Raw genomic sequence first — 25,888 nt, forward strand, 5'->3', positions numbered from 1 at the left:
TCACTGCATTGCAAAGATGGATCCAGCCCTGCACAAGATTTGGGATTGATGTTCCCGGCTTCAAAGGGCAGGAGGGGAAAAGTTCAAAGGTGGACTTTGGTGTAGGCCTGTTTTCAGGTTGCAAAGGAAATGCGATTTGCAAAATCTCACTGTTTAAACTCCAGGACTTTAATGGAAATGAGAAACAACAGCTGCAATTATAGATTGTTCCAATAATCTCTCTCTCTTGTCTTTTGATGTGCTGCCTGTGGCTAAAATAAAAACTTAGCTGAGAAAGGCCCCGCCCTGGAAATGCCTTGTGCAGCCAACAACAGATTGTGTGTTGTTGTTTTTTGTTCAAAGACACTCAGGTTAAAGGGCTGGAGATCATTCAAAGTCTGTCCCTTCCATGTGTGCATGGTTACAACTTCAGCTTCTGAAAGCCAAACAGGAAAGCTGTGGAGGAACTTTTGCAGCGGAAGGGGTTAAATGAAACCCAACTCTCTTTTTCCTGTGCAGTAAAGGATTAGTAACCAAACAGAAGCTAGAGGAGAGAGGTGGTGTTAAAGAGCCACTGATTGAGCTGGAAGACTGAGGACTTGAGTGGTGGTGATCTAAGGTAGCATTGCTGCCTCTTGCAGTCATTCGTGAGCAGACAGACACACACACAGCCACAGGTAAGTCTTCGTTTTTTGGATTACTGGCTGTTTGGCTCTTTGTGCCTCTCGTTGTCCACATAGTATCTGGGTTTGGGGCTTTTTTTATTGGAATGATAAAAAGTTTTGTAAAAGTGACAGGGAAGAAATGACTTAATGCGAGCCTTGTTATTATAAACACCAGATTTCCTGGCAGTAAGAAAGCAGCCTCGTGTATTAAATTAATGTTAATCCACCCATAGCTTCAGTAATTCAAATATTATCAAATAGCTAAGATGACATTCCCATGTGGGAGGCGGGTAGAATTTGAGCTTCATATATACTTGGATTGTCTGCCTTTGGATAATCTTCTCAGTTTCCAGCTGAGAAGGCAGTGTCTACATTTAACAGAGCCTGCATGTGCAGGAAAGGTGATAAGGGTGCTTTTATTTATATGTCAGAAAGTAAGTTCCAAGTTTTGGAACTACAGTATTGTACCACAAAATCAATTGGTTTCTACACACGCCTCTGTTTAACTATCACTTCTGTGTATATGCTTGGCTGCTTCGAGAAGCAACAGTAGCTGTCTGTGAGCCAGACTGCAGTCCCATGAAAATGTGCAGTTATGCTTCAGTGCCAATGGTGAAATAAGCTAAACTCAGCACAAGGTGGACAGCAGTGGGTGGCATTATACAATTGGCACAAACCGTGGTGGCTGGCATGGGCTGATTAAACGATCATGCTGCTACATGCTAAAATGGTTGTGCGAACAATTCCACAGATTTTCTGGAGCTGTTTCAAATACTTGCTTGATCCTGTAGGCAGGATTTCTTGGGAATTTCTTTTTCTTTCTTTTTTAAAAAAATACTTTGTTTGGGGAAAGGTTTGCAGGATCAGGCATTTCTTATGTGGTTTTCTCCACATTAAAAATCAACAGACTTGTTGGGACAGCCTCCTTTTAAGAGCAGATCGAAAATTCCAGGGTGCGATAAATCTGACTATTAGAAAGTGGTTCAGTTTATTTAACAGCTGCCAGAGAGAGGTAGAAATTCAACAGGTGTAGCTTTTCTCCAGCATGAAGAGACAGTGCTGGGTTAGTGTTAGTGAGAGCTTCTTCAGGGAGGGATAATCCTAAGGCTTTCAGAGCATGCACACAACACGCAACACGAGAAAGATCCCCTGTTTATTCTGTAGCATCTCCAACTCAAAATACTGTATATATGTTTTTGTGGCTGGGGGAGGGGGTTGTGATTGATGCCAGTTCATGCTGGAACAGATATCAAACAAAGCAATATAGTAATAATAATAATAATGTATGCATCCTAATCAATTAGTTCTCCAATGTTCAGTAACTATGTCCTGTGACTACAAATATTTTTAGACCTTAAGCCACAACTTAAGCCACTTCTACCTCCTTTACTTGGTTCCACTTCCTCATGGACGATGTTCTTCAGGCCTTCTCTTCATGCTCATGTCCATGTGCCCTACTAATGTCATCAACAGTTAAGTTCCATACACTGGCCTCATCATATCAGCAGACGCTTATTCTCATGTAGTCCCTTATCTGCTGACAAACCGTTTGCCACATGTTATGCAGAAAGAGCATTGGCCGGAAAGTGCACCCCCTTGCAGCTAGACCCTTGTCAACCAGGTGCCTGACATTTGTGGAGACATATGCCGTTCTTCAAGTGAACAGTGGTAACTTCATGTTCACTCCAATATGTACCGAGGCGAAGTTAGCCCAGCCTTGACTTACCACACCCTTGATGTCCCTGTGTTGCACATCAAGTTTCTATAGGGGCTTGCATGTGTGTGCGTGTGTGTGCGCGTGTGTGCGCGTGCATGCATGCATGCACATGCCTGTAGGTCCCAGTCAGTACAATCTGTACACCACAAAATGGAGTGAATAGATTCTGAGGTTGGAGCATAAATCAGTTGGGATCTGCATACACAGGCTCTCAGGGAAATCTAACATCTGGTACAGTATGTGGATGTTAGGGATGGAGCAAGTTACCATGACCCTGATCATTCACTTGTGCTACAAGTGTTTGAACATCAAATAGTTCTACATTAAAGGAATACAATCATACCTCGGTTTAAGTACGCTTCGGTTTGAGTACTTTCAGTTTAAGTACTCCATGGACCCGTTTAGAAGGGATTAATCCACTTTCCATTACAGTGGTACCTTGGTTTATGAACACAATTGGTTCCGGAAGTCTGTTCATAAACTGAAGCATTCATAAACTGAAGCATTCATAAACTGAAGAGAACTTTCCCATTGAAAGTAATGGAAAGTGGATTAATCCGTTCCAGACGGGTCCACGGAGTACTCAACCTGAAGCGTACTTAACCCGAAGCATGGGTGTAATTAGTTCCGGAAGTCTGTTCATAAACTGAAGTGAACTTTCCCATTGAAAGTAATGGAAAGTGAATTAATCCGTTCCAGATGGGTCCGCGGCGTTCGTAAACCGAAAATTCATAAACTGAGGTGTTCGTAAACCAAGGTTCCACTATACTTTCAATGGGAAAGTTCGCTTCAGGTTAAGTACGCTTCAGGTTAAGTACGCTTCAGGTTAAGTACGCTTCAGGTTAAGTACAGACTTCCAGAACCAATTGTGTACTTAAACCGAGGTACCACTATATCATGAAAGGTAATCATGCCCCAATCCCCCTGCCATTCTCCCCTTATTAACCCCCTAGCGCTTCCCCTTCCCACCCCATGCAACTTCTAAGCTCCCTTTTCACCTTCTGACAGGGGTGTAGGAAGGGAGGTGCAGTGCAGGAGGTGCGGGCCACCCCGGGTGTCATCCTGAATGGGGGTGACATTCAGCGCACCCGCACCCCCGCGACTCCCCCAAGCCCAGTGAGTGGCAAAGCGAAAAGCAGCTGTTGCAGCTCTCTGCCTCCCCCCCAGCTCGCTGTAGGCTTGGGAGTCGCGGGGTGTGTGTGTGTGCCAAATGTCACCCCCCTTCAGCCTGAAGGGGGGTGACATTCGGTGCTCCCCAGCCCCAGGGAGGATCGCTGCGCAAAGATCAGCCCCCAGGCACCTCTGCCACTGCCTTCTGAATCCCATTTCTGATACCGCTTCTCTCTTCTATTCCGCAGCCCCACTTTGCACCCTTGTTTTAGCCTTCTCCCCCATACCCATGCTTCTTGCTTCCCCTCCTTTTGTGAAAGCCACCCCCTTGCACAGACCACCCCCCTGGTAATCTCTTGCATTTTCCTTCCCACACACTGCGACTACTGTACTGAAAACTTTTTTCAGCTTCTGCTCAGTTATAAAGCCACCATTCCCTCATTTTCTTCAGACCCTTTCATGCCCCTGCTTTCATTTGCAATGCCATGCCCATGCCTCCTACTCCCCCTTTGTACCCCATTTTCACCTTCCCTCCCATTTTTTCCTCCACCCACCTTTCTCAACTCTGCCTTGCACACAGATCACCCCACTTCCATACCAGTCTCTCTCTACTATTGTGTAGCCCCCTTTGTGCACACATCCTATGCTGATGCATATATTACTGTATCAAGGTGGATAGAGTCTTAAGAACAAGTCTGTAAGCTTCAACTCAGTTGATGGATATGGTAAGAAGAAACTGTAGAATATTTGAGGGCTCCACATCCTGAATCTCTGTCACATGAAGCAGCTGAGGAATGGAATAGGGATAAATTTAAAACAGCCACACACACCCTTTCAGTGTTTCTCACTTCTTGCTGTGCTCAAATGTCAAAAGTTGGAGATGAATATTGTGATTTTAAAGAATGGCAGAAACTTGACTAAAGTACGTAATAGTTGTTGCTGTTTTTTAACCAGCTGCCTTGTGAGAGAGTTAAAGAATGCAGATCCCTAAGATATTCAGTTGCATGAAGGTACTTTTCTCAAACCTCTTTCATTTTTTAAAAATGGCCATTTCCCTCTCTGTTCCCTCCATCCTTGCTTTACTCAGACTTCTTCCGTTGTTTAAATCACCACACTTCACCACCCCTGTCCCTTCCCCTTCTTGCTTGCATGTCATGGCTACTGTTGTGTAACCTGCCTTCACTTTTTGCTCCCTTACCCTACCCTGACTTTGTGCAAATCCAGGATTGTGATGAGGCACTTCAAATCCTCCCAATGGGGGCTGTGTGATGACAACCTCACTTTTTATGTATATAGGAAGATATGCACCGAAGCTTTAACTTCAGAGTTATTATTGTATGTGAACACACCCATTTGCATTTATGTCTGCTAACTTGTTCAAAAAAACACATTCTCCGTGCAGAGAAAAATTACCTTGTATGGAAGAATACTGCCACTGCTTGTTTGTTTCTTTCTGCATGAATTCCAAAGAGAAATGAATCCCAGTTTTGTTAATGCTGTGGTGAAAAGACAGTAATTATTACTTGCAGGGAAAAACAGGTTTTATTTTCAACAACACAGTTATTTTGTTCTGGTTGCACAGTCAGTCCCTCACGTGCTTCCTTTCATGTGCTGCAGTGCCAAGAGAGATCTCACAAATGCACACACCCCTGAAACTGTATGTGTTAATGGCTGGGGGAATAGTGTCTGGACTTGCAAGTATACAGACTGAAGTAGTTCTTTTCCTCACTATTACCATTATCTCTGTAGAGTTAAAGCTAACATATAATCTTATAGGCTGATGTTCTTCTGTAAAACACTTGCTTATGTGTACATATATCCTACCCTTGCTCCACGTAGCTAAATGCTGTGAACATGGTTCTCTCCCCTTTCCCCAATTTTACCTGTGAAGTAGGCTATGCATGAGAGACATTGAGTGGCTCAATATCATCCATTGAGCATCTCGACTGAGTGAAGATTTGGACCCTGGTCCTAGGTCTGACACTTCAAGTTCCTTTTGCAGTTGATGCTTGCAAAATACAGCCTTCCTCCTCGCTCCCCAATCAGCTGGTGTGGAGTGGAGAAAGAAATGCTTTGCCAGTTCTATGCTCGCCACTTTCGGAAGCGTAGGGCTAGGAATGCCCCTTGTGCTGTTGTTCCCAAGCACCTGACAGCCAGGGGAAATCCCAAACAAGGGTTTTTGAGAGTGTCAAAATTTACCTACAGGAAGCCAAAAAGGTTCTCTCCCCCTACTCTAACTACTGGTGTGAAATCCACCACACATATTAGAAATATGCTTTGCTTGGAATCTCCTTACTATATCTGAAAAGCCAAAATAGTTGAGTAGCAGGGCCAACCCTTCTGTTGTGTGTGTGGAGATATTTATCCCTCCAGGGCCTCATTGAGTAGCTAATATGGAATTATGGAAGAAGTGCCAAAGGAAGCCAGGATCCAAGCACCATGTACATGAGTGGATATTGGTTCAGCTTCCAGAGTCAGATGGTTGTTCTTACTGACCTCCATCCTTGGCACTGTCTTGCATCCTGCTTTGGAAGATCACCTGACCTCTAGGAGCAGCTGTTCAGAGATGTGTGTGTGTGTGTGTGCGCGCGCGCAAGGGGCTGCAGTAGAAAGGTGGACAGGAAGGAGCTATTCTGTGCAGGCCCAGAAATATTTGGGTCCAATACATAATTTTCATTATTAAATAATAAACACCATGAGTGCACATAATTCCTCCCAGAATTGTATAAGCAAAAAAGAGGTCCTTATTCACCCAAGGATTTTACAACCGCAGGGGCTCAGCAGAAATGGATTATAGCCCTTCTTTACCATGTGAAAATTAAGTGACAGAGACCAATATTTATGCATTGATCCACTGCCACAGTTCATGCTTTGTGGATTATAAAATGTTATATAATGATCTGATGTACAGCATGAGAAAATAAGATTATTTCCTCTATTATTATCACCACCACCACCCTATTCACATGCGCCTCTGTCCAGATGCAAGAGGTGACTTAGCACCAAATAACCAAGGACGTTTTTGCAGCAGCTGTGAAATCTCCCAACTGGGGAGTGACTCTGACAATATCCCAGAGACAGATGCTACATCAGGGAAGACCTAGTTTTCAGCTCTCTGTACACTTTAATTCCTGGCTTGATAGATGTCCTGCCCCAGGAGTTGCAGTCTTGATGACATGTTTTAAATACTATCTGACATCTCTGCTTACTTGAAGCCTTAACATTCAACATTAAGGCACCTTTGCTTAGGAGGCTGATAGTAACATAAATAGATTATAAACTCAAAGCATACAGTCATGTTGAGGTACTCTACTCTTCATTAATAAAAGGCAGGGTTTTCCAAAATGTGTTGTAACCAAGATATGGAATTTCCTCTGGCCCGTTATCTTGAGAGACAAGGACCTGGCTTCACAAGGAAATCCAGGATGTTTCAACCTACATCCTTGCTACCGTACCTTGGGACCTTCATGAATCACAGTTCAGAGTTGACATAGGGAGAAGGGTTGTCATTCCATGCTACAGCCACATGTTTTGCCCTATGAAAGTTCATCTCCAGGTAGGACTGAGACAGGCCCACATCTGAAACCCTGGGAAATCACTGTCAGTCACTGTCGACAATACTGAGCTAGATGGGGAAATGGACCAACTTAGTACAGGGAAGCTCCATGTGAATAAGGGGGATATATTTTTATTACAATTGTTGTGGGGTGCTAGAGAAGGGGTAGTACCTCTGGTGAAGGACACATTGTGCTCCTTCTGGGATATTAATGATAATGATACCTCGCCCATCTGGCTGGGCTTCCCCAGCCACTCTGGGCGGCTTCCAACAGAATATTAAAATACAATATTAAACATTAAAAGCTTCCCTAAACAGGCCTGCCTTCAGATGTCTTCTAAAAGTATGGTAGTTGCCTTTCTCTTTGGCATCTGGTGAGAGGGCATTCCACAGGGCGGGTGCCACTACCGAGAAGGCCCTCTGCCTGGTTCCCTGTAACTTGGCTTCTCGCAGCGAGGGAACCGCCAGAAGGCCCTCAGCGCTGGACCTCAGTGTCTGGGCAGAACGATGGGGGTGGAGACGCTCCTTCAGGTATACTGAACCGAGGCTGTTTAGGGCTTTAAAGGTCAGCACCAACACTTTGAATTGTGCTCGGAAACGTACTGGGAGCCAATGTAGGTCTTTCAAGACCGGTGTTATGTGGTCTCGGCGGCAGCTCCCAGTGACCAGTCTAGCTGCCGCATGCTGGATTAGTTGTAGTTTCTGGGTCACCTTCAAAGGTAGCCCCACATAGAGCGCATTGCAGTAGTCCAAGCTGGAGATAACTAGAACATGCACCACTCTGGAGAGACAGTCCGTGGGCAAGTAGGGTCTCAGCCTGCGTACCAGATGGAGCTGATAAACAGCTGCCCTGGACACAGAATTGACCTGCGCCTTCATGGACAGCTGTGAGTCCAAAATGACTCCCAGGCTGCACACCTGGTCCTTCAGGAACACAGTTACACCATTCAGGACCAGGGAGTCCCCCCCCACACCTGCCTGCCTCCTGTCCCCCACAAACAGTACCATATATACTTGATTATAAGACGACCTAGATATAATCTGAGGCACCTAATTTTATCTCAAAAAACTGGGAAAACTTATTGACTCGAGTATAAGCCGAGGGTGGGAAATGCAGCAGCTACTGGTAAATTTCAAAAATAAAAATAAATACCATCCTATGCTTTTCCCAGCTGTCGGCAGTGGGGTGGGGGGAGAAGCGGTGAGGAAGGATCCCTTCTTCGCCTCTTCTCCCTCCCCGCCACCTCGCACAGAGCAGGCATAGGACAGGGGTTCAGAGAGTTGCAGCGCAGCGCTTCTCCGAACCCCCGGTCCTGTGCCTTTCTCTGCCGCTGCCCGGCCTCACTTGAATATAAGCCGAGGGCGGCTTTTTCAGCACATTTTTGGTGCTGAAAAAGTAGGCTTATACTCGAGTATATATGGTACTTCTGTCTTGTCAGGATTCAACCTCAATCTGTTAGCTGCCATCCATCCTCCAACCACCTCCAGACACTCACACAGGAACTTCACCGCCACTTGCCTCACCTCCTCTGCACACCGAGCACGGCCTTACCTCTGGACCATGGCCTGCTGTTCCAGCACAGTGTATTTTAGATACAGATCTCTCTTCTGCTCAGTGATCTGTTTATCTCTAACATCTCTTTCATCAGTTAAATGGCCTGGTCTGCCAAGAGGTAACAAACAGGCAGTTCCAATCTATCTTTTCCCCTCACGGTCATCTTTTTACGCCTCTCAGACATGTAAATTTCCTAAATGGAGGCATCTTTACTAAATGGATTTGTTATTTATGATGTTGTTGATTTTGCTGCATTTTCCACAGAAAGGGAAGTCCAAGCATTGCAATGACCCCATTTGTTATTTGTGGTGTGATCATTCCGTACTGCTGTTCTTATTCTTTGAGTTGTATTCGAGTAAGTCATATTCACAGCAGACCCACATAAATCAACGTACCTAAGTGAATCACGTCCATTGATTTCAATGTGCTTGTTCTGAGCATGACTTGGACTTGGACAGATGCCACTCTGTAAGAGCCAGTGTGGTGTAGTGGCTAGAGTGTTGTAATAATAATAATAATAATAATACAATTTATTATTTATACCCTGCCCATCTGGCTGGGTTTCCCCAGCCACTCTGGATGGCTCTCAACAGATTAAAAACAGAATAAAACATCAAACATTAAAGACTTCCCTAAACAGGGCTACCTTCAGATGTCTTCTAAAAGTCAGATAGTTGTTTATTTTCTTGACATCTGGGTGGGTGCCACTACCGAGAAGGCCCTCTGCCTGGTTCCCTGTAACCTCACATCTCGCAGTGATGGGAACCACCAGAAGGCCCTTGGAGCTGGACCTCAGTGTCCAGGTTGAACGATGGGGGTGGAGACACTCCTTCAGGTATACCACGACCAGGGAGACCAGGGTTTAAGTTGTTCATTCTCAGCCTAACTGATCTCACAGGGTTAAAATGGAGAAGAAGAGGAAATATGTACACTTGAGCTCTTTAGAGGAAAGGAGAGATCTCAAAGTATTAAATAAAGTAAATGATTATTATGCTGTTTTTCTTTTTAAAAAATGGTCTCTTATGAGAAAAGAGCCTTTTTGGTGGTGTTTCAGCTATGGAACATTCTCCCCTTATCAGTTTGCCTGGTGTCCACTTGATGACCTTTGGCTGCTTGGTAAAATGGTTTTCCCTCCCTCCTCCTCATGCCTTTAATGATTTTTACATTGACTTTTAGGTGGTTCTCGAGGAGCTGACTTGAAGAGTGTTTTTGCTGTTTTAATCGCATGTTGCAAGATGCTTTGAAAATATTTTATTGAAATGTGAGGTTAAAAACCAGGACATGTGTTAAGGCCTCACTGGAGCCCCTTGGTCTATCTGCTGTTCCTCCTCCTTACTGTCCTTGGCTGTTCATCTGAGTTTTTCAAGCATGTGAGCAGAAACAGGAGTGGGAGCACTACATTTGCTCTGCTGGTATGTCTATATACAGTGCCACCCTTGTCATCCCTTCCTGGTAAGCGGCAGTTACTCTGCTGCCGGGAGGCTATTGCTGTGGCTCTACCCTCCCAGGTGAGGCATTCCTAGCAACAACCTCAGTTTGCCTTGCCCTCTCCTTGGTAGCCATGCATACTGACCTCAGAGCAAGTGTGCAGATGAAGAACCAATGTGGACAGTGATGAGGTCCTGCTAGGGACTTTCTGCCCCTTCTCCTCCAGTAACTTAGAGCCGACACTGGTTAAAACAAAACAATTTAGCTAACACAAATTTGGTCTTCTGTGATGAGTAACTCTGCTTTCACCCCCACAGGACATGATGACGTTTGCGTTCCTACTGCTTATACTAACAGTGATGCCTTCTTCCGTGTTGATGGTAAGTATTCAGATGTTCTTGTGAGTGGCTGGTTCTGGAGCCCGAGTCAGATGGCGGAGCAAAAATAATAAACCATGCTAGGAAGCTCAGCACGTGAATGCCACTTATGCAACTTTGTTGGTAGATGAAAAATTACAAATTACCTACAGATTAAAAGAGAATAATGCTACCAACATCTACTAGTCATTATGGCTATATGCTCTCTCCACAATCAGAAGGAGCATACCTCTTTGAATACAAGTTGCTTGGGAAGAATAATGGGGGACAGCTATTGTCTGTGTGGACTTCTTGTGGGTTTCCCAGAGGCATCTGGTTGAGCACTGTGGAAAACAGGAAGCAATCCTATTTAGACTTTTGGTCTGATCCAGCAGGGCTGATTTAAATCTTATTTATTTATAAACAATCATAATAATTGTAGAAATTGTAGTGGTTTCAGATCAGTGAGTGGGAATTAAGAGAGTCAGCAATGTGCTGGAACCTGCCCATTGGAAGTTGGTGGGAGGTCCATCACTAATGTCAAAGAAAGTAGAATGTAATGTATTTCTGAGAAGAGACTGTGGTCCCATAGATATATTATCATCTTTACACAAAATGTATTTTGATAGCTTCAAAAATCATTCCTTCTTCATGCCTTACTGTTTTTAGGTATTTAAGAAATGTTGGATGTGATACAGCCCAGGTTAAGCATGGTGGTCTTAAAACTCTCTAATTTGAATACGTGTGATGCTAAAGTACTTAACTCTGCAACATGACCAATTATATGTATCGCCTTGCAGGACCAGGTGTCAGGCTCCCATGTTGTTGTTTAGTCGTGTCCAACTCTTTGTGACCCCATGGACCAAAGCATGCCAGGCACTCCTGTCTTCCAGGCTCTCCATACCCCAACCCATATAATGGGCAAGGGGCGGATCCGAGGGAAGCCCACCGTTGGCTCCACCCCCTGGCCCAGCCCAAGTCCCAGCCTGCATCCCCATTTGCCAAAGCAGGGTGCAGGCTAGGATCCGGTTCCTGATAGGCGGGCCGGGGATGGGTCTTCCCCCCCCCCCTCCATCAGGAAGGGCCATCCCACAATGTCACCGCACCAAGAGGGATGAGCTGTTGACTGTTTTTTGGCCTCATTTCAGCCTCAGATATGGATTAGTTCTAACTGAGCTGTTGGGGTTGGGCAATTTCAGACTGCTGGTGGGGGACTCAAATGATTGAATGATCTTTCTTAAAACACACACAGAAAGAATTAGTTGTCCCCACCACCACCCAAATGCCAATTGTTATTTACCTTTGCCCCAGAATACATACCAAATTCTGCATCAATGCACCGTACATGTATTGTATTATGGCACCAGAGTTTGCCTTCAAAGACATCTGTTTAGCATTATCTATACTGTCTGGTTTCTGGATGGGAACAAGGGCAAAAACTGATGTGGTACTGGCTGTTATTTCTGCCATAGCTGTTGGCAGAAGAATTACATTTTTTTAAAAAAAATGTTTATTGTATATTTATATTTTGAGTGCATTGCAGCACCAACATTTATCAGCTTAGATTACCTTTACTTTTTAGGTATTGACTATTCTGCGTCTGACATTTGAAGATTAATACACTGCTATTTAGTATGCTACTTTGTACTCCTGTTTCATCTTCTGCTGCCAGTATTTTATTTATCTTCCCTTGCCCAGGAGGTTCCTGTTTTGTACAAGTGCATTTCCTTGATAACTGTGGAGTTATTATGCATATTAAAGATACTTATCCCATTTCACCTTGAAAGCTTTTTACAAACAAGCTGTCTCACTGAGGCAATGAATCAGGAGTTACAGAAATGATTACAAGAAATGATTTATTCCTTCATGGGCTAAGTGCTTTGAGCCTTCCCTGCACAGCACACACATGTTGACTCTATTTTAATATTGTAATAGATGAGCTTGTATCCCACCTGCATATCACTTGATATAAAGATTGGATATGTTGTGTTACTGAGCATCTGGCATGCCTCTTTGCACAGTCTCAAAAATATTCTCCAAGGGTTATTAGCATTTGTTTATTTTCCTGCTACTGTTTTCCTGTACTAAGTCTTCACTGGTCCAAACAACCTTTCATATTGTTTAAGACTGGAATTGGACAGGAGAAGATAAATGGTCAGGTCAGGGCACTACCGAAGACTGCTTTTGTAGTCCTGACAAAGTTGCCAAGCACCTTCCTTTTGTTCTCATTAGCTCTCCTACTGAATGATTAGGAAATATTGGAGAGTATTCTTACTCTCTCTTCTAAACATAATTGTGATCTCCAAGCACATTAAAACTTGGTTAGATTTACATCTGCCACCATCCACCTTTGAATAAATGTTCCTCACAAAAATTCTTAGGTTAGAATAAATCACAGATACTCAGCATTGCAAATAAGTTTATTTTTACTCACAGTTTCCAGAAGTTACACCAGACAAGTTTCTATCCATATCGACAATAAAACAAAGATGGAAAAAAAGTTTCCAAATTGTTTATAAAGAAAATAACTTTGTTTCCTTACAAAAAAAAGAACATGTAATCTTTAGACTAGCAAAGACCCAGGCTTTAACACCTCCCTTTGGGAAAAATTGAGTCCACTTAGTTTTTCTTGTACAGTAGTTGGGAGCCATAGCCACATGGCTCCTTGCTTGTTCCAAGAAGCATGAAGAGAAGGAAAAGGGGCAGACCATGCTAAGCCACACCCACTGGCAACCTGTGGGTGCAAGTGTGAGTCAGTGACTGTATACAACATATACCTTCCCTACCCATGGGGATGTTGTCATCTGGGTATCTGTGAATAAAATACGGTAGAAAACAGACTGTTGAAAGAGACAAAGAGCTGAGTTTGGGCTCTTTAAGCATCTGATCTGATACAGGAGCACTGGTCCTAGGTATATTTGTAAGTAACCTCCAGGTTGAATTACTGCACTGTGTTCCATGTTCCATCTGCTGCAGCTGATGCAAAATATGGTGGCTCAGCTGCTCCCTGGTGCTAGATCATCGCCAACTTAAAAAAATTCCTTCAGTAGCACCTTAAAGACCAACTAAGTTTTTATTTTGGTATGAGCTTTCGTGTGGATGCACACTTCGTCAGATACACTTGAAACAGAAGCAACCAGACCCTTATATATATTCAGAGGGTGGGGTGGTGGTGATGGGAATGGGTGATGGGCTGTAAGAGTGGTAAACCTGTAGATGGCTGTTAACGACTGCTGATTACTGCAATAGGTCCTGCGGGGAAAAAACAAGGGCTGAGGCTAAAGAAAGCTTGATCATGCATAATGAGATAAGAATCCTATGTCTTTATTCATCCCAGGTGGCTCTGTGGTTTTAAGCTTGGTAATGATTTCCAATTCAGCAATTTCTCTTTCCAGTCTGTTTCTGAAAATTTTCTGTAATAAAACAGCTGCTTTGAGATCTTGTATAGAATGTCCTGGGAGATTGAAGTGTTCTCCTACTGGTTTCTCTGTCTTGTGGTTCCTGATGTCAGATTTATGTCCATTTATCCTTATGTCCATTTATCCATCGCCAACTTGTTACTTGAGCCTTGAAAGAATTGCACTGGCTGTCATTTGGCTACCAGTCTAAGTTCAAGGTGCTGGTTTTGGTTTATAAAGCCCTCTGCAGCTTGGGACCAGGATACCTGAAAGTTCATCTCATGCCTTGTTTACCCAGTTGACCACCTCACTCTGCAGGCAAGAGAGCCTCTTGCAGGTACCATCTTATCAGAAATTCTGTTCCAAACAATGCATGATTTGGGTCTTTAGTGCTGTGGCACTCATGCATTGGAATTCCCTCCCCTTGAATATTAGACAGGTGCTGTCTCTGTTGACGTTTTGGTGCCTGCTGAAGACCTTCCTCTTTCAACAAGCCTTTTAAGTTTATATCTTTCCTAGTCTGCATCTGTATTGTTGTTGTTTAGTCGTTTAGTCGTGTCCGACTCTTCGTGACCCCATGGACCAGAGCACGCCAGGCACTCCTGTCTTGCACTGCCTCCCGCAGTTTGGTCAGACTCATGTTCGTAGCCTCTGTCGTCCCCTTCTCCTAGTGCCCTCAATCTTTCCCAACATCAGGGTCTTTTCCAAGGATTCTTCTCTTCTCATGAGGTGGCCAAAGTATTGAAGCCTCAGCTTCACGATCTGTCCTTCCAGGGAGCACTCAGGGCTGATTTCCTTAAGAATGGATAGGTTTGATCTTCTTGCAGTCCATGGGACTCTCAAGAGTCTCCTCCAGCACCACAATTCAAAAGCATCAATTCTTCGGCGATCAGCCTTCTTTATGGTCCAGCTCTCACTTCCATACATCACTACTGGGAAAACCACTATACGGACCTTTGTCGGCAAGGTGATGTCTCTGCTTTTTAAGATGCTGTCTAGGTTTGTCATTGCTCATTGCATCTGTATTAGAATTGTTTTAAATATGCTTTTATTGTTTTTCCCCTTGTTGTTTGCCGCCCTGGACTCCTTTCACACACACACACAAATGTATATTACAAAATACCAATAAGCCTCCAGTGATCTCCCTGCAAAGGGAACCAAATCTGGACAAATCCTGTGCCCAGGAACATGTCACCACAGTGAGGGTAAGAAGGGTAAAAAGGCGGGTCGGTGTAACAATATTTTCATTATTGCTCATAATCTTGGGATTATTTGCCAGCAGCACAGCTTGTACCAGAGCAAAGTCAAGCCTAGTAATTGGATTACTTGGTTTGTTAAGCTGTAGTGATACTAATTGTAGCATAACTAGCTTTCTGAGAAGGGTTTTTTAAGGCTGCCATATGAAATTCTATTAAACACTTCCTTCTCCATAAAACTCAAAAGATCATCTTCTAATGCATTTGTATCTGTAGTGCATTCCGTTGAGGGGGACAAGCAAAATACCAGGCAGAACTCTGGAAGTAATTAGGAGTAAATTAGGTGATTGGTGTTAACTTCCAGTTCACTAGACAGACCTTTGAATAAAACTTTAGCAGTTAATTCAGCAGGTTCTTGGTGATTTCCGGTTGGCACCTCTTCTCCTTTTAGCCTTATAAAAAGTTAGCTCCAAAGAGAAAGTGAGCAGGCCTCTTGAAATAGCCTTACCCCATAAATGCTCGCTTCAATCTGCGGAACTGGCATTGTTACAGTTGCCACATAATGTGTGTTCTGCATTTGGAAGAGATCAACCATTTGGTGTGGTGCCACGTACACTTTGGAACTCCCTGCTTATTGACTCTGTCTTTTCGGTGCCAGCTGAAAACATATTAACTTTTTTAAACAAGCCTACCCGTATATTTAGAATGCTGGTGTGTGTTTTCGTTTATTGCTGATTTTTGTTTTTTTTTAAAAAAATTAATTGTTTTTACTAATAATCCTATTGCTTTGTTCTTTTTTGTAAGCTGCTTTGAGGTTTTCTTTAATAAAATAGTATATAAATTTTATGACATAAATAATAATAAATAATAAAATGTAATAAAGGTAATAAGACCTCCTCCTCCTTCTGGATCAGCAGCCAACTTGGTACCCCCCCCCCCAATGTTTTTGGATTACAAACTTTATCAGCCCCAGGATTAAGAAAGCTGGAAGTTGTGATCCAGCAACATCTGGCGGTACCACACTGGCTACTCCTGCTCTACTGTCTGTTGACTGTTGAAGGATATTCTGATTTAGGTTGCATATTAAGTTTACTCAAATTAAATGTTATTTTTGTACATTCTACACACAACCCAAAATTCATCTCATCAGTGTTACAACTCTGATGTGTAGCTTTCAGGCTTCTAAATGCTGGTCCTCTTACCACTTAAGGAGATTTTTATGATCATAGAATTGTGGAGTTGGGAAGGGACCCCAAAGAAGCAGTATACATATTTCATTCAATAAAATATACATGCAACCGCATTATTCTTACAGGCTCGTAAAGCAAAGAGGCAAACGGACTTCTGGGGGAGCTGGGGAGAATGGGGCGACTGCAGCCGGAGCTGCGGTGGAGGCGTTAGTTTTCGGCAGCGACGCTGTTACTCAGTAAGGTAAGAGCCTCAGTAAGGTAATAGCCTTTCCCTGACAGTTTTCTCCTCCTGAAGCCAAAGCCCTTGCCAATACAGGGGAGAGCAGCTGTTAGGTAGGCTCTCCTGTAGGGAAAGTAATAAACAGTCTAGTTGGAACTTAAATATTAAACTTATATGCCATGATAAATATGTTTTGTGAGCTAGACCACAAAATGCATGAAGTTGTCTAGCAACACAGTTCTAATCATGTCTACTCAGAAGTAAGATCTATTGAATTAACTGGGCCTTACTCTCAGGTACATTGGATTAAGACTGCAGACTAAATCTCTTTAAGGAGAAGACTGGGTCTGGGCAGAGGCTTGACAGGCATATGTCAAGAAGGCTTTGATGGTGTTTCCTGCTCGGCAGGGGGTTGGACTGGATGGCCCTTGTGGTCTCTTCCAACTCTATGATTCTATGATTCTATTGTTTTTCCAAAACCGAAATTCCCTTCAGTTGTTGCTGCATTCACAAAACTGTAGAATCAACTGGGACATGGTTAGCATGATGTCATTTTGTGAAGGCTAGAGAAAAACTAGATGCCATATCTATGTGGCAGTAAAAATGCCTGAGCCTGTTAGGGCAGGCAGAGCTGTACACCCTTAGACGTATGTTATGGATGAAACTGGTCAGACAGAGAATACTATTAAATACGTAGTCTGTGCCTCGGTGTTGCTTTGAAAAACCATCACATTTTCTACAGCCGTGTCTCACTTAGCAGAATTACTAGAAGTGCTGTTCTAAATATGGATTTGATATACCACCAACTTTCTGAGACTGTGATCCTAAATGCACTTATCGGAGAGTGAGCTCCATTGAACACAGTGAGTTTACTGTGAAATAAACATGTCTAAGATTGCCCTGTGAATTTTGCATTTTCTCCGGAGTGTTTACCGTATCTGCCTGAAGGTTTCATCTACTGATTGAATTGTAGCTCTTAGTATGGATTGGCATCAGAGAAGGCAACGCCCCTCCCTTCCCTAAGGCACAGTACTTCTAAGTATAGTGAATTCACATGATGGGAAATTATAGCAGCTGGAAACTGATCACTATGCACCAATGTTTAATATGCAGCAGGGTTCTGTCCTCCTTTAGTTACTAGCTCACTAGCATCCAGTGCTGATTACCGGTAATTACAATTTAGAGAACTTTCTAAAAACACGATCCAAGCTGTATGGTCATTATTTTTCTATGGGCAGCTCTCCCAAGCCATATGGGTGGAAGGGCAACTGTGCAGCAAATACATTGGTGGGATCCATGTAATTGGCCTAGGGGCTATATAGTTGGGTTTTCCCAGTGCTCGTAGAATGGTTCCCATGCAGCTAGGCTTGCGTGGATTTCAGGTCACATCTATCTTCTGGCAAGGTGGTGGCTGAGTGTAGTGCTCTGCCTGGTGCAAGGGTAGTGAGAGAGGGGGAAATGAGCACCTTGTATGCCACCAAACAAAGAGACAGGAGTCTGCATGTCACTGGCCTGTTGGTGGCTGGGAAGCTGTGGTTGCTTTTTGGAGAACTGATGCTACTTCAAGGCTAGTACTAGCTATCCAGGAGTCTTCCTACTGTCAAGGGTGTAGCGGGGGGGCAATGGGGGTGGTCCGCCCCGGGTTACACCCTGGAGCATAGTTGTCAATCCTCCCTTTTTTTGCGGGGAAACTCCCTTATTCCAAGCCACAGCTGTCAACCTTCCCTTTTTTTGCTGGAAAATCCCTTATTCCAGTGCCGTTTCCCGCTGCTATCCTGGATTGTTAGATATACCGTAGACTGTCCCCAGGACAGGTGAGGCTGCTGATCCCTTATTTTCAAATCCGAAAGTTGACAGCTATGTCCTGGAGGGGGGTGACACTCGGCGTGCCCCTCCCTGGCCCACCCCTCACCTCCGTGCGCGCCGAGCAGGTGGGTGAACAAGCTGCAGAGCGAGGCTTTTTAGCGGGCCAGGGCAACGGCACCTCCCAAGCTGCCCGGTAAAAAAACCTTGCTCCACGGCTTGCTTGCGGTTTGCCGGCGCCGCTGCTCCAGCAGAGGATCATGGCGCTGGAGCACCGCCACCGGCAACCTGCTACCCAGCGTGCATGTACAGCATCACTACGTAGTGACGCATGCACGCTACGTGCGACGCCGTGCAGCAGGTTGCCACTCCAGGTGCCGGAGCGGCTTCCTACGCCGCCACCTACTGTTTCTGTTTATTTCTCTGATCTGGCTTGCAATTCTGGCTGGGACACTGGTTTAATCAGCTATCATACCTTTTGAGGGTGGGCATGTAAGGGGAAGGCAGAGAGTGCTCACGCTTATCACTTGTTCTTGCTCCAACAAACCATAGTTGAACTGGGCTGGGAGAAGTAATCTGACCTGGGCCTCATTCCTTTAAAAGGAAGCAGATGTCATAAAAGGCTACCTTGAAATTTCCTACCACCTGGGGGGAGGGGAAGTGCAGAAGACTCACTGTCAACTAGCACTTTATCAGCAAATGTAAGAATGAATTGATGTTAGATTTTTGTCATTCATAATTTTCTCCCAAGCCAAATTGCAGGTTGTTGATTTCTCTTTCAGGGCAGATGGTGGGTTCAGCTGCATAGGACCGACCCGAAACTATCGCTCGTGTAATGTTAAGGTAAATTGACCAGTGAGTTCTTTTATGCTGCTGTTCTCCCTATTACTTCAAGAGCCTCAAGATCCCCCCCCCCCCGCCAGTTACATCTGACACCTACTCGATGTCTTAAGGAAGATTACAAATGAACTTCCTTGAACCAACTCTGTCATAAAAACAAATGGGCTAACAGATGAGTAAAAGGACACCATTCTCACCCTTTAATGCATGACAGCTATTCAGAACTAATTAACATTAGCAAACATTGAGTACAAGAATGTGATCATTGATATATAAAATTCGTTTCCCCCCCCCTAGTTTCCTGACAAATGGGATTTTATACTATATTGAACAACCTTTGTACAATCTTTCTATTGCACAACTGTACAGCACATGTATTTACATCTGCTTCTGAATAGAGTAATTTCTTTTATAAACATATTATGTAAGCACTCTGTTATCCCTGGATAGTATTTCCTTGACTTTAGTTTTTTTATGTATTTTGGGGATGAAGTAGAGGTTGAACTGAGGTGAAAGACTCTCAATAAACTTTTGAAAAATGGCTACGCATGGAAACTTTGAGTAGGCAGAAGAAGCAGTAGTATCTACGTAGTTCCCATGATTATATAAACCAGCCCAGAAATGTGCTATGTAGTCTCCACTGAATAGATGCCCTTTTCTGTTGATCACCATGATCCTTCCCTTTGATATTCAACATTGCATTTGAAAGACTCTTATAATGCTAGGTAAGAAGAAAGGGGGACGCGGGTAGCGCTGTGGTCTAAACCACAGAGCCTAGGGCTTGCCGATAAAAAGGTTGGTGGTTCGAATCCCCGCGACGGGGTGAGATCCTGTTGCTTGGTCCCTGCTCCTGCCAACCTAGCAGTTCAAAACCACGTCAAAGTGCAAGTAGATAAATAGGTATCGCTCTGGCGGGAAGATAAACGGCGTTTCCGTGCGCTGCTCTGGTTCACCAGAAGCGGCTTAGTTATGCTGGCCACGTGACCCGAAAGCTGTCTGCGGACAAACGCCGGCTCCCTCGGCCAGTAAAGCAAGATGAGCGCCGCAACCCCAGAGTTGTCCATGACTGGATCTAACTGTCAGGGGTACCTTTACCTTTACCTTTAAGAAGAAAGGCATAAAAAATAGAGGCAGAAGCCTGAGCTCTGAATGGGAAAAAATAGAAGGTTTGAATAGTTTCCCTCACTTATTATGCCCACTGACTAGCCTAAGATCACTCAGTGAGCTTCATGGCTGAGTGGCAATTTGAACCCAGGTATCCATGCACCAACACTGGTTCAAGTTGCATACCCAAAGTCTTTTGAAAACGAGGAAGCATAGAATAAGTGGATCCCGAACCACCTTCCAAAAGTTAGGCTGATTTGAAGAAAATACAGAAAACCACACACAGGATAGTTCTTCCAAGCGAGATGCTTATCTTCTTCTATTCTAGACTTTGTTCCAGATAACAGACTTCTTTCTCATCCTTCCTAGAACTGTCCTGAGGGCTCCAGAGATTTTCGAGCAGAGCAATGTGCTGAGTTTGATGGGACAGAATTTCAGGGAAAGAGATACAAGTGGCTTCCTTATTATGGAGGTAATCCATGGATTTACTCTTACTCCATGATTATGCAGTTCGTTTGACATAGTGAATTAGGGAGAAAGTGAAATGGCTTCTTTTAGAACCAAATCTCTGCTTGGACAGTACTGCAGTGCTACATCCTGCAAAAACTGGTTAGAGTCCATTGGAATAGATTTTGCAGGATTTATGGAGAAGTCTAGTTTGATCACAAATGGTATGTAGGTGGCTTTGTTCCAAATTTTTGAGAGGTATTGGGGTGTATTCATAAGGTGACTTGAATATATTTTAATTATATTTAAAGTGTAGTGTTGGTAACTCCTGGTTGTTGCTAGTCAGTGCTATTTTTCTGGAAAAAGAGGTGCCTGAACTCACCATGAACATATCCCTCATTCTCTTAGAATGGCAATGGTGCCCACCTGACAGGTGCCAGAACTGAGTTCTGGCAAGTTACGACTGAAAAAAAAGCCCTGTTGTTAGTATAGCTAATTTACATTGTCTGTGGTTACAAGTGAACTCTGTTCTTTACCTGTTGCAACGTTTTCCGTTCCATGTCCATTTGTCTAGTCCAAAAATATACTTTTCTATGGGGAGCTGTAATGCACTTCAGGAGAGCTGGCATAAAAATGACATCCATGTTGAAATGTAAATATGCCCTCAGCCGTTGGTGGAGGAAGGGGTGTGTGGTGGGTGCAGCCCACCCGGGTGCTCCCCCGGGAGGTGCTCCCCCGGGACACTCAACCTGTCCCCGCTACCTCCACCTCTGCCCTCAGCATATCCCTTGATCAGCAAATCCTGCTTCATTCAACATGTCGCAGTTCGATAAGGGTGGGCTGATTCAAACAAGTAATAATATACAGCCCAGCCTTTAAACCCTTTCGCCAGGTACTGATGATCAGGCTTCACCCTCTCAGCACTGAAAAAAGTTTTCTTCATAGAAGGTGTGCTGTAATAAACAGGAACCCCAATGAAAGCCTTCTTCAACCTGATACAGGGACTCAAAGAACATGCCCTATGCAGTTGCTTGCATCTTTATTGTGCAGTCAATCGTTTTAATGACGGTAGTTCCATACTACTTTTAACCGTTTTCTTGTGTTTTCACATTGCTGTGCAGTGCCCTGATATTCTATGGCAGGCATGTCCAACAGGTAGATTGTGATCTACCGGAAGATCGCTGGACGTCTGCGGTAGATCACTGGTAGATCATTGGCTCCCCCCCAAAGAAGCTAAACAACTGTGACTCCCCTAAAAAAAAGCTCAATATTTTACCTACTCCCTGAAAAAACTCAACAACTTTGACACCCTAACCCCCCAAAATGGGCCTTCCTCCTTCCTAAAAAAAATCAACAACTTTGACCTGAACCCCCAAAAAGGGGGTAGATCATTGCCAGTTTTTAACTCTGTGAGTAGATCACAGTCTCTTGGGAGTTGGCCACTGCTGTTCTATGGGATAGAAGTGTATATATATATATATATATATATATATATATATATATATATATATATAATCAAGCTGGACATTGTATGTGTCTTTTGGGGGAAGACAGAACATGCAGAGTAACACATTGCTTTTTCGCTTTCCTCTCCTCACAGCACCCAATAAATGTGAACTAAACTGTATCCCAAAAGGAGAAAACTTTTACTACAGGCACAAAGACACCGTGACTGATGGGACGCCCTGTGAGCCAGGGAAGCATGATATCTGTGTGGAAGGAGTCTGCCAAGTAGGCCTTTGTTACCTCTCTCTCGAAAGCCGTGTCCGTCTTCCTCCCCCCACCTTATTTCCTTTCTTCCCCCCCCTTTTGCTCTTAGTTCTCTTATTTATTGATCAGATTTGATCCTATCCTTCCTTTTAGTTGCTCACGGTAGTATACCTGGGGTTATCCTATTTTACCCTCAGTTTTGTTCTGCAGCAGACGGTGTGAGGGGGGGACGGGACGACACTGCCGTTCATCTGACTTCTGGTGGGTTTTTACTGCGAAGGAGAGGGCTGAGGCAGTGACGAGGTCAGTACAGTGCAAGCAAACCAGCGGGAGTGTCCTATTGGCTCTGCTAGTGCATTGGTACTGTACTGACCTTGCTGCCAGCTCACCTGTCTACCTCTTGATAAGCAGCAGGTCAGGTGATCGGTGGCACCCCACCCCTTCCCATCATCCACTATTGACTTCGTTTGGTAGGCTAGGCTGATAGTGACTTGCCCCAATGCTAACCTGTGAGCTTCATGTTTAAGCAGGGATTTGAACTCTGGTCTGGATCCCTTACCTTTTTTTCTACTACCTGCTAGGATGTTACTCTTAAGACTTGGCAAGCTCACTTTAATTAATGGGTACTTTAGATAAATAGCATGCAGACAACTTTTTGTGTGTGTGGCATATCTGCTCCTGCAGCATGTGCTCTCTGGGCTCAGATCACCGGACGGGGCAGAGCATGGAAATAGGAACATGCTAGTTATTATGAGGCAGCAAACTCAGCCGAACTCTATTGGACTCCCCAAGTACATGAGGTGAAAGCCTTTGTCGGGCCTTTAAACCAGTGGTGCCTCGCAAAAGCAAGGGACTGGAACAGAGGGGGTTTCCCAGTTCCTCTGGGAGAAGCAGCAGGGAAGACTTGTGTAATCCAAAACGTCAGAAGCCACCTTGGCTGTTAAGACTGCTTTGAGTTCCTGCAGCCCCATCAATGACCGCTAGAGGACACACAAAGACAAAAAAGAAACAAGCCCTCTTTAATGGGGTGAGGGCAGGTGAAGTGGGATAGAGGTTCCTGCTCCCCCTCCTTGTATTGTGCTCTGACTTTCCTCCCAAGAGAGGTAAACATGCACTTCCATCCCATAGCTGTCAAGTTTTCCCTTTTCTCGCGAGGAAGCCTATTCAGCATAAGGGAATTTCCCTGTCTTCAACTTTCTGGGGCTCTTGGCTTCCCCCCTTGCTTGTTCACCTGCTAAAGGCTGTCTTTGCTGTTTGGCATTTCCCACAAAGGTTGGAGGATTAGGTGAAGGGGACAGGGCGTGTAAAATGACCTTTCACCTTCCCTCATACTTTGGTTGACTGCCTACTTTCTGTTATAGCTACAACAGCTGTGGGTTTCTCCAGTGAGAGAGAGAGTGTTGGCTCATGGAGGGGCTGCTCTCTAGGGAAGTGTGAGGCAAGCAGGCAGCTACCGTGGGGCACTGTTTTGGCTGTGCTCCATTTCATTATAGATTTTAATATCTAAACTTCATTAAAATAGCCATTTTTATGGTCGGCAAAAGAAAAAAAGACCACAGTCATCTTTTTTAAGAAGCTCCAGTCCATACAAATGCCAGATGTATTTTCATCTCTGGTGTTTCTTAGCTGTCCAAGTTTAAGAGTTGTCTTTTCCCAAGCAAAGCAATCATGTAATATAGTATATTTGAAACTTGAGCTGCCAGGGAAGACTAGTGGCTGAAATGTGTCTGGCATTTGGATGATATTGCTTAAATTTTAAAAGAATAGAGACTCATTTTTCAACTGGACATGTTTATGCCTCAGGGGGATACTCTGATGAAAGTTATTTCATTTTATTGAACAAGATTGCTTAATAAAAAAATCTCTCAAGGCCCCATTTGCACAATACACTTAAAGGAGTATTGTACCATTTAAAACAGTCATGACTTTTCACAAAGAATCCTGGAAACTGTAGTTTGTTATGACTGCAGAGAGCTTTTAGGAGACCCATTATTCCCCTCACAGAGCTAGAGTTTCCAGAGTCATTTAACAATCAATCCCTCTTCTTGGGGAACTCTGGGAATTGTACTTCTAGGAGGGGAACAGGGGTCTTCTAAAAATCTTCAGTACCATAAACAAACTACAGTTCCCGGGTCTCTTTGGGGAAAGCCACAACTGTTTAAAGTGGTATGATATTGCTTTAAATGTATAGTGCAATATTAAATGTATTGTGCAATATATAGCAATAACAACACTTTAAAACAGTAAACGTTTGGTTGGTTGGTTGTTTATATAAGATAAGAGCTAGAGGCATAAAATCAACAGATTTAAAAAAAACCAACTGTACAATATAAAATTAAATCTCTGGGTAGGTTTACCTAAGCAAACAAACAAAAGTTTTTAGTAAGTATCAACCATTACAACAAAGCCACCTTCCTCATATCTATAGGTAGGGAGTTCTAGAGAATAGGTGCTGCCACACTAAAAGTTTGATTATTATTTTTTGCAAGTGGATATGGTTAATAGTTGTGACTATAAGACTATTGCTCTACCCACTATGCTACCACACGTAGGTATTTTCTCAACCTGGAGTCAGACAGTAGTTCTTTCTTCCAGAGATTTGAAGGTGGGTTGAAAGAGAAATTGATGCTTGCTGTGCATGTGTTTATCCCACTGTTCTTGTGATAACAGGTTTTGCAGATTTGTTGTGTTTCGAAAACCTGCAAAACGTGTTTGGACCAGAGGCAAATGTAGGTCAAAAGAAAACATAGACATTCACCATGGGAAGTGGGGAGGTGCGCAAAACATTTCTAAAAGCTGTATCCAGTCTGATTCTCCCACTCCTTGGTCTCGGTATGAAATGTAGGCCTTTCCTTTATCTTTTCTCATGAAGGCATTCCTTGCCTGGCCTTCAGAGTCATACTTGCATTTTGGTTCACACTCTGCTGTTTTACAGGCTGTTGGCTGTGATAACATTCTGGATTCTTCCAAGAAGGAAGACAAGTGCCTACGATGTGGCGGAGATGGCAGATCCTGTTTCGAGGTGAAGGGCTTCTTTGATGTGCCCAACCTGCCTAAAGGTACAGAATAGTGGATCTTCCACAACAACTGAATAGTGAGATAGCAAAAAATGCTTGGGCTGGGTCTGGCAGGGAGAGATTCCATCGTGCTTCTTCATCCATTTATATATCTTCAGGGCCCAAGGAGCTGAAGCACAGGAAGGCCTTGACTGTATCGGTGCAGAAGCTTGATGGATCATTAGCACCACTGCTTTGGGCTGTAACTTATCAATTACATGGCTGGGCTGCTTTATGGGCGATATGAATCTGGATACAACCAATCCAAAAGCGACGGAGTGGTTACAAGTGGATTTATGTCTTCTTCCACTTGCCTGCTTATTCATTCTGAAAAACACCTTCTGCACATGAAAGGGCGACTTTACCCTGCCTTCCTTGTCTATTACCATCTGCCTTAGTAAGCAGAATTTTCTGTGCCTGACTTGCTGCACTTTCTTTAGGCTACAATCAAATCTTCATCATTCCCATGGGGGCCACGAGCATCCGGATTAAGGAAGCGACACCTACCAGGAACTTCTTGGGTATGTACAACAGTTTTTCTATTGCTCTGTGTTAAAG

General features: G+C 43.9%; 1 protein-coding gene across 2 annotated transcripts in view; it reads left to right on the forward strand.

Moving 5' to 3' along the window:
• The first annotated feature begins 341 nt into the window (after positions 1-341).
• Positions 342-25,888, forward strand: part of PAPLN (papilin, proteoglycan like sulfated glycoprotein) — a 55,372-nt gene continuing 29,825 nt past the window's right edge. For both annotated transcript variants that reach the window (XM_035112829.3, XM_035112838.3), the window contains exons 1-8: positions 342-656; positions 10,328-10,390; positions 16,276-16,391; positions 18,956-19,016; positions 20,487-20,589; positions 22,165-22,295; positions 25,210-25,333; positions 25,771-25,851. In XM_035112829.3, the coding sequence (XP_034968720.2) occupies positions 10,331-10,390; positions 16,276-16,391; positions 18,956-19,016; positions 20,487-20,589; positions 22,165-22,295; positions 25,210-25,333; positions 25,771-25,851 (676 nt within the window). In that variant the 5' untranslated portion in view covers positions 342-656; positions 10,328-10,330. The remainder of the gene's footprint in view (positions 657-10,327; positions 10,391-16,275; positions 16,392-18,955; positions 19,017-20,486; positions 20,590-22,164; positions 22,296-25,209; positions 25,334-25,770; positions 25,852-25,888) is intronic.

The sequence above is a fragment of the Zootoca vivipara genome, chromosome 1, assembly GCF_965207765.1.
Source record: "Zootoca vivipara chromosome 1, rZooViv2.hap1.1, whole genome shotgun sequence".
NCBI lineage: Eukaryota > Metazoa > Chordata > Lepidosauria > Squamata > Lacertidae > Zootoca > Zootoca vivipara.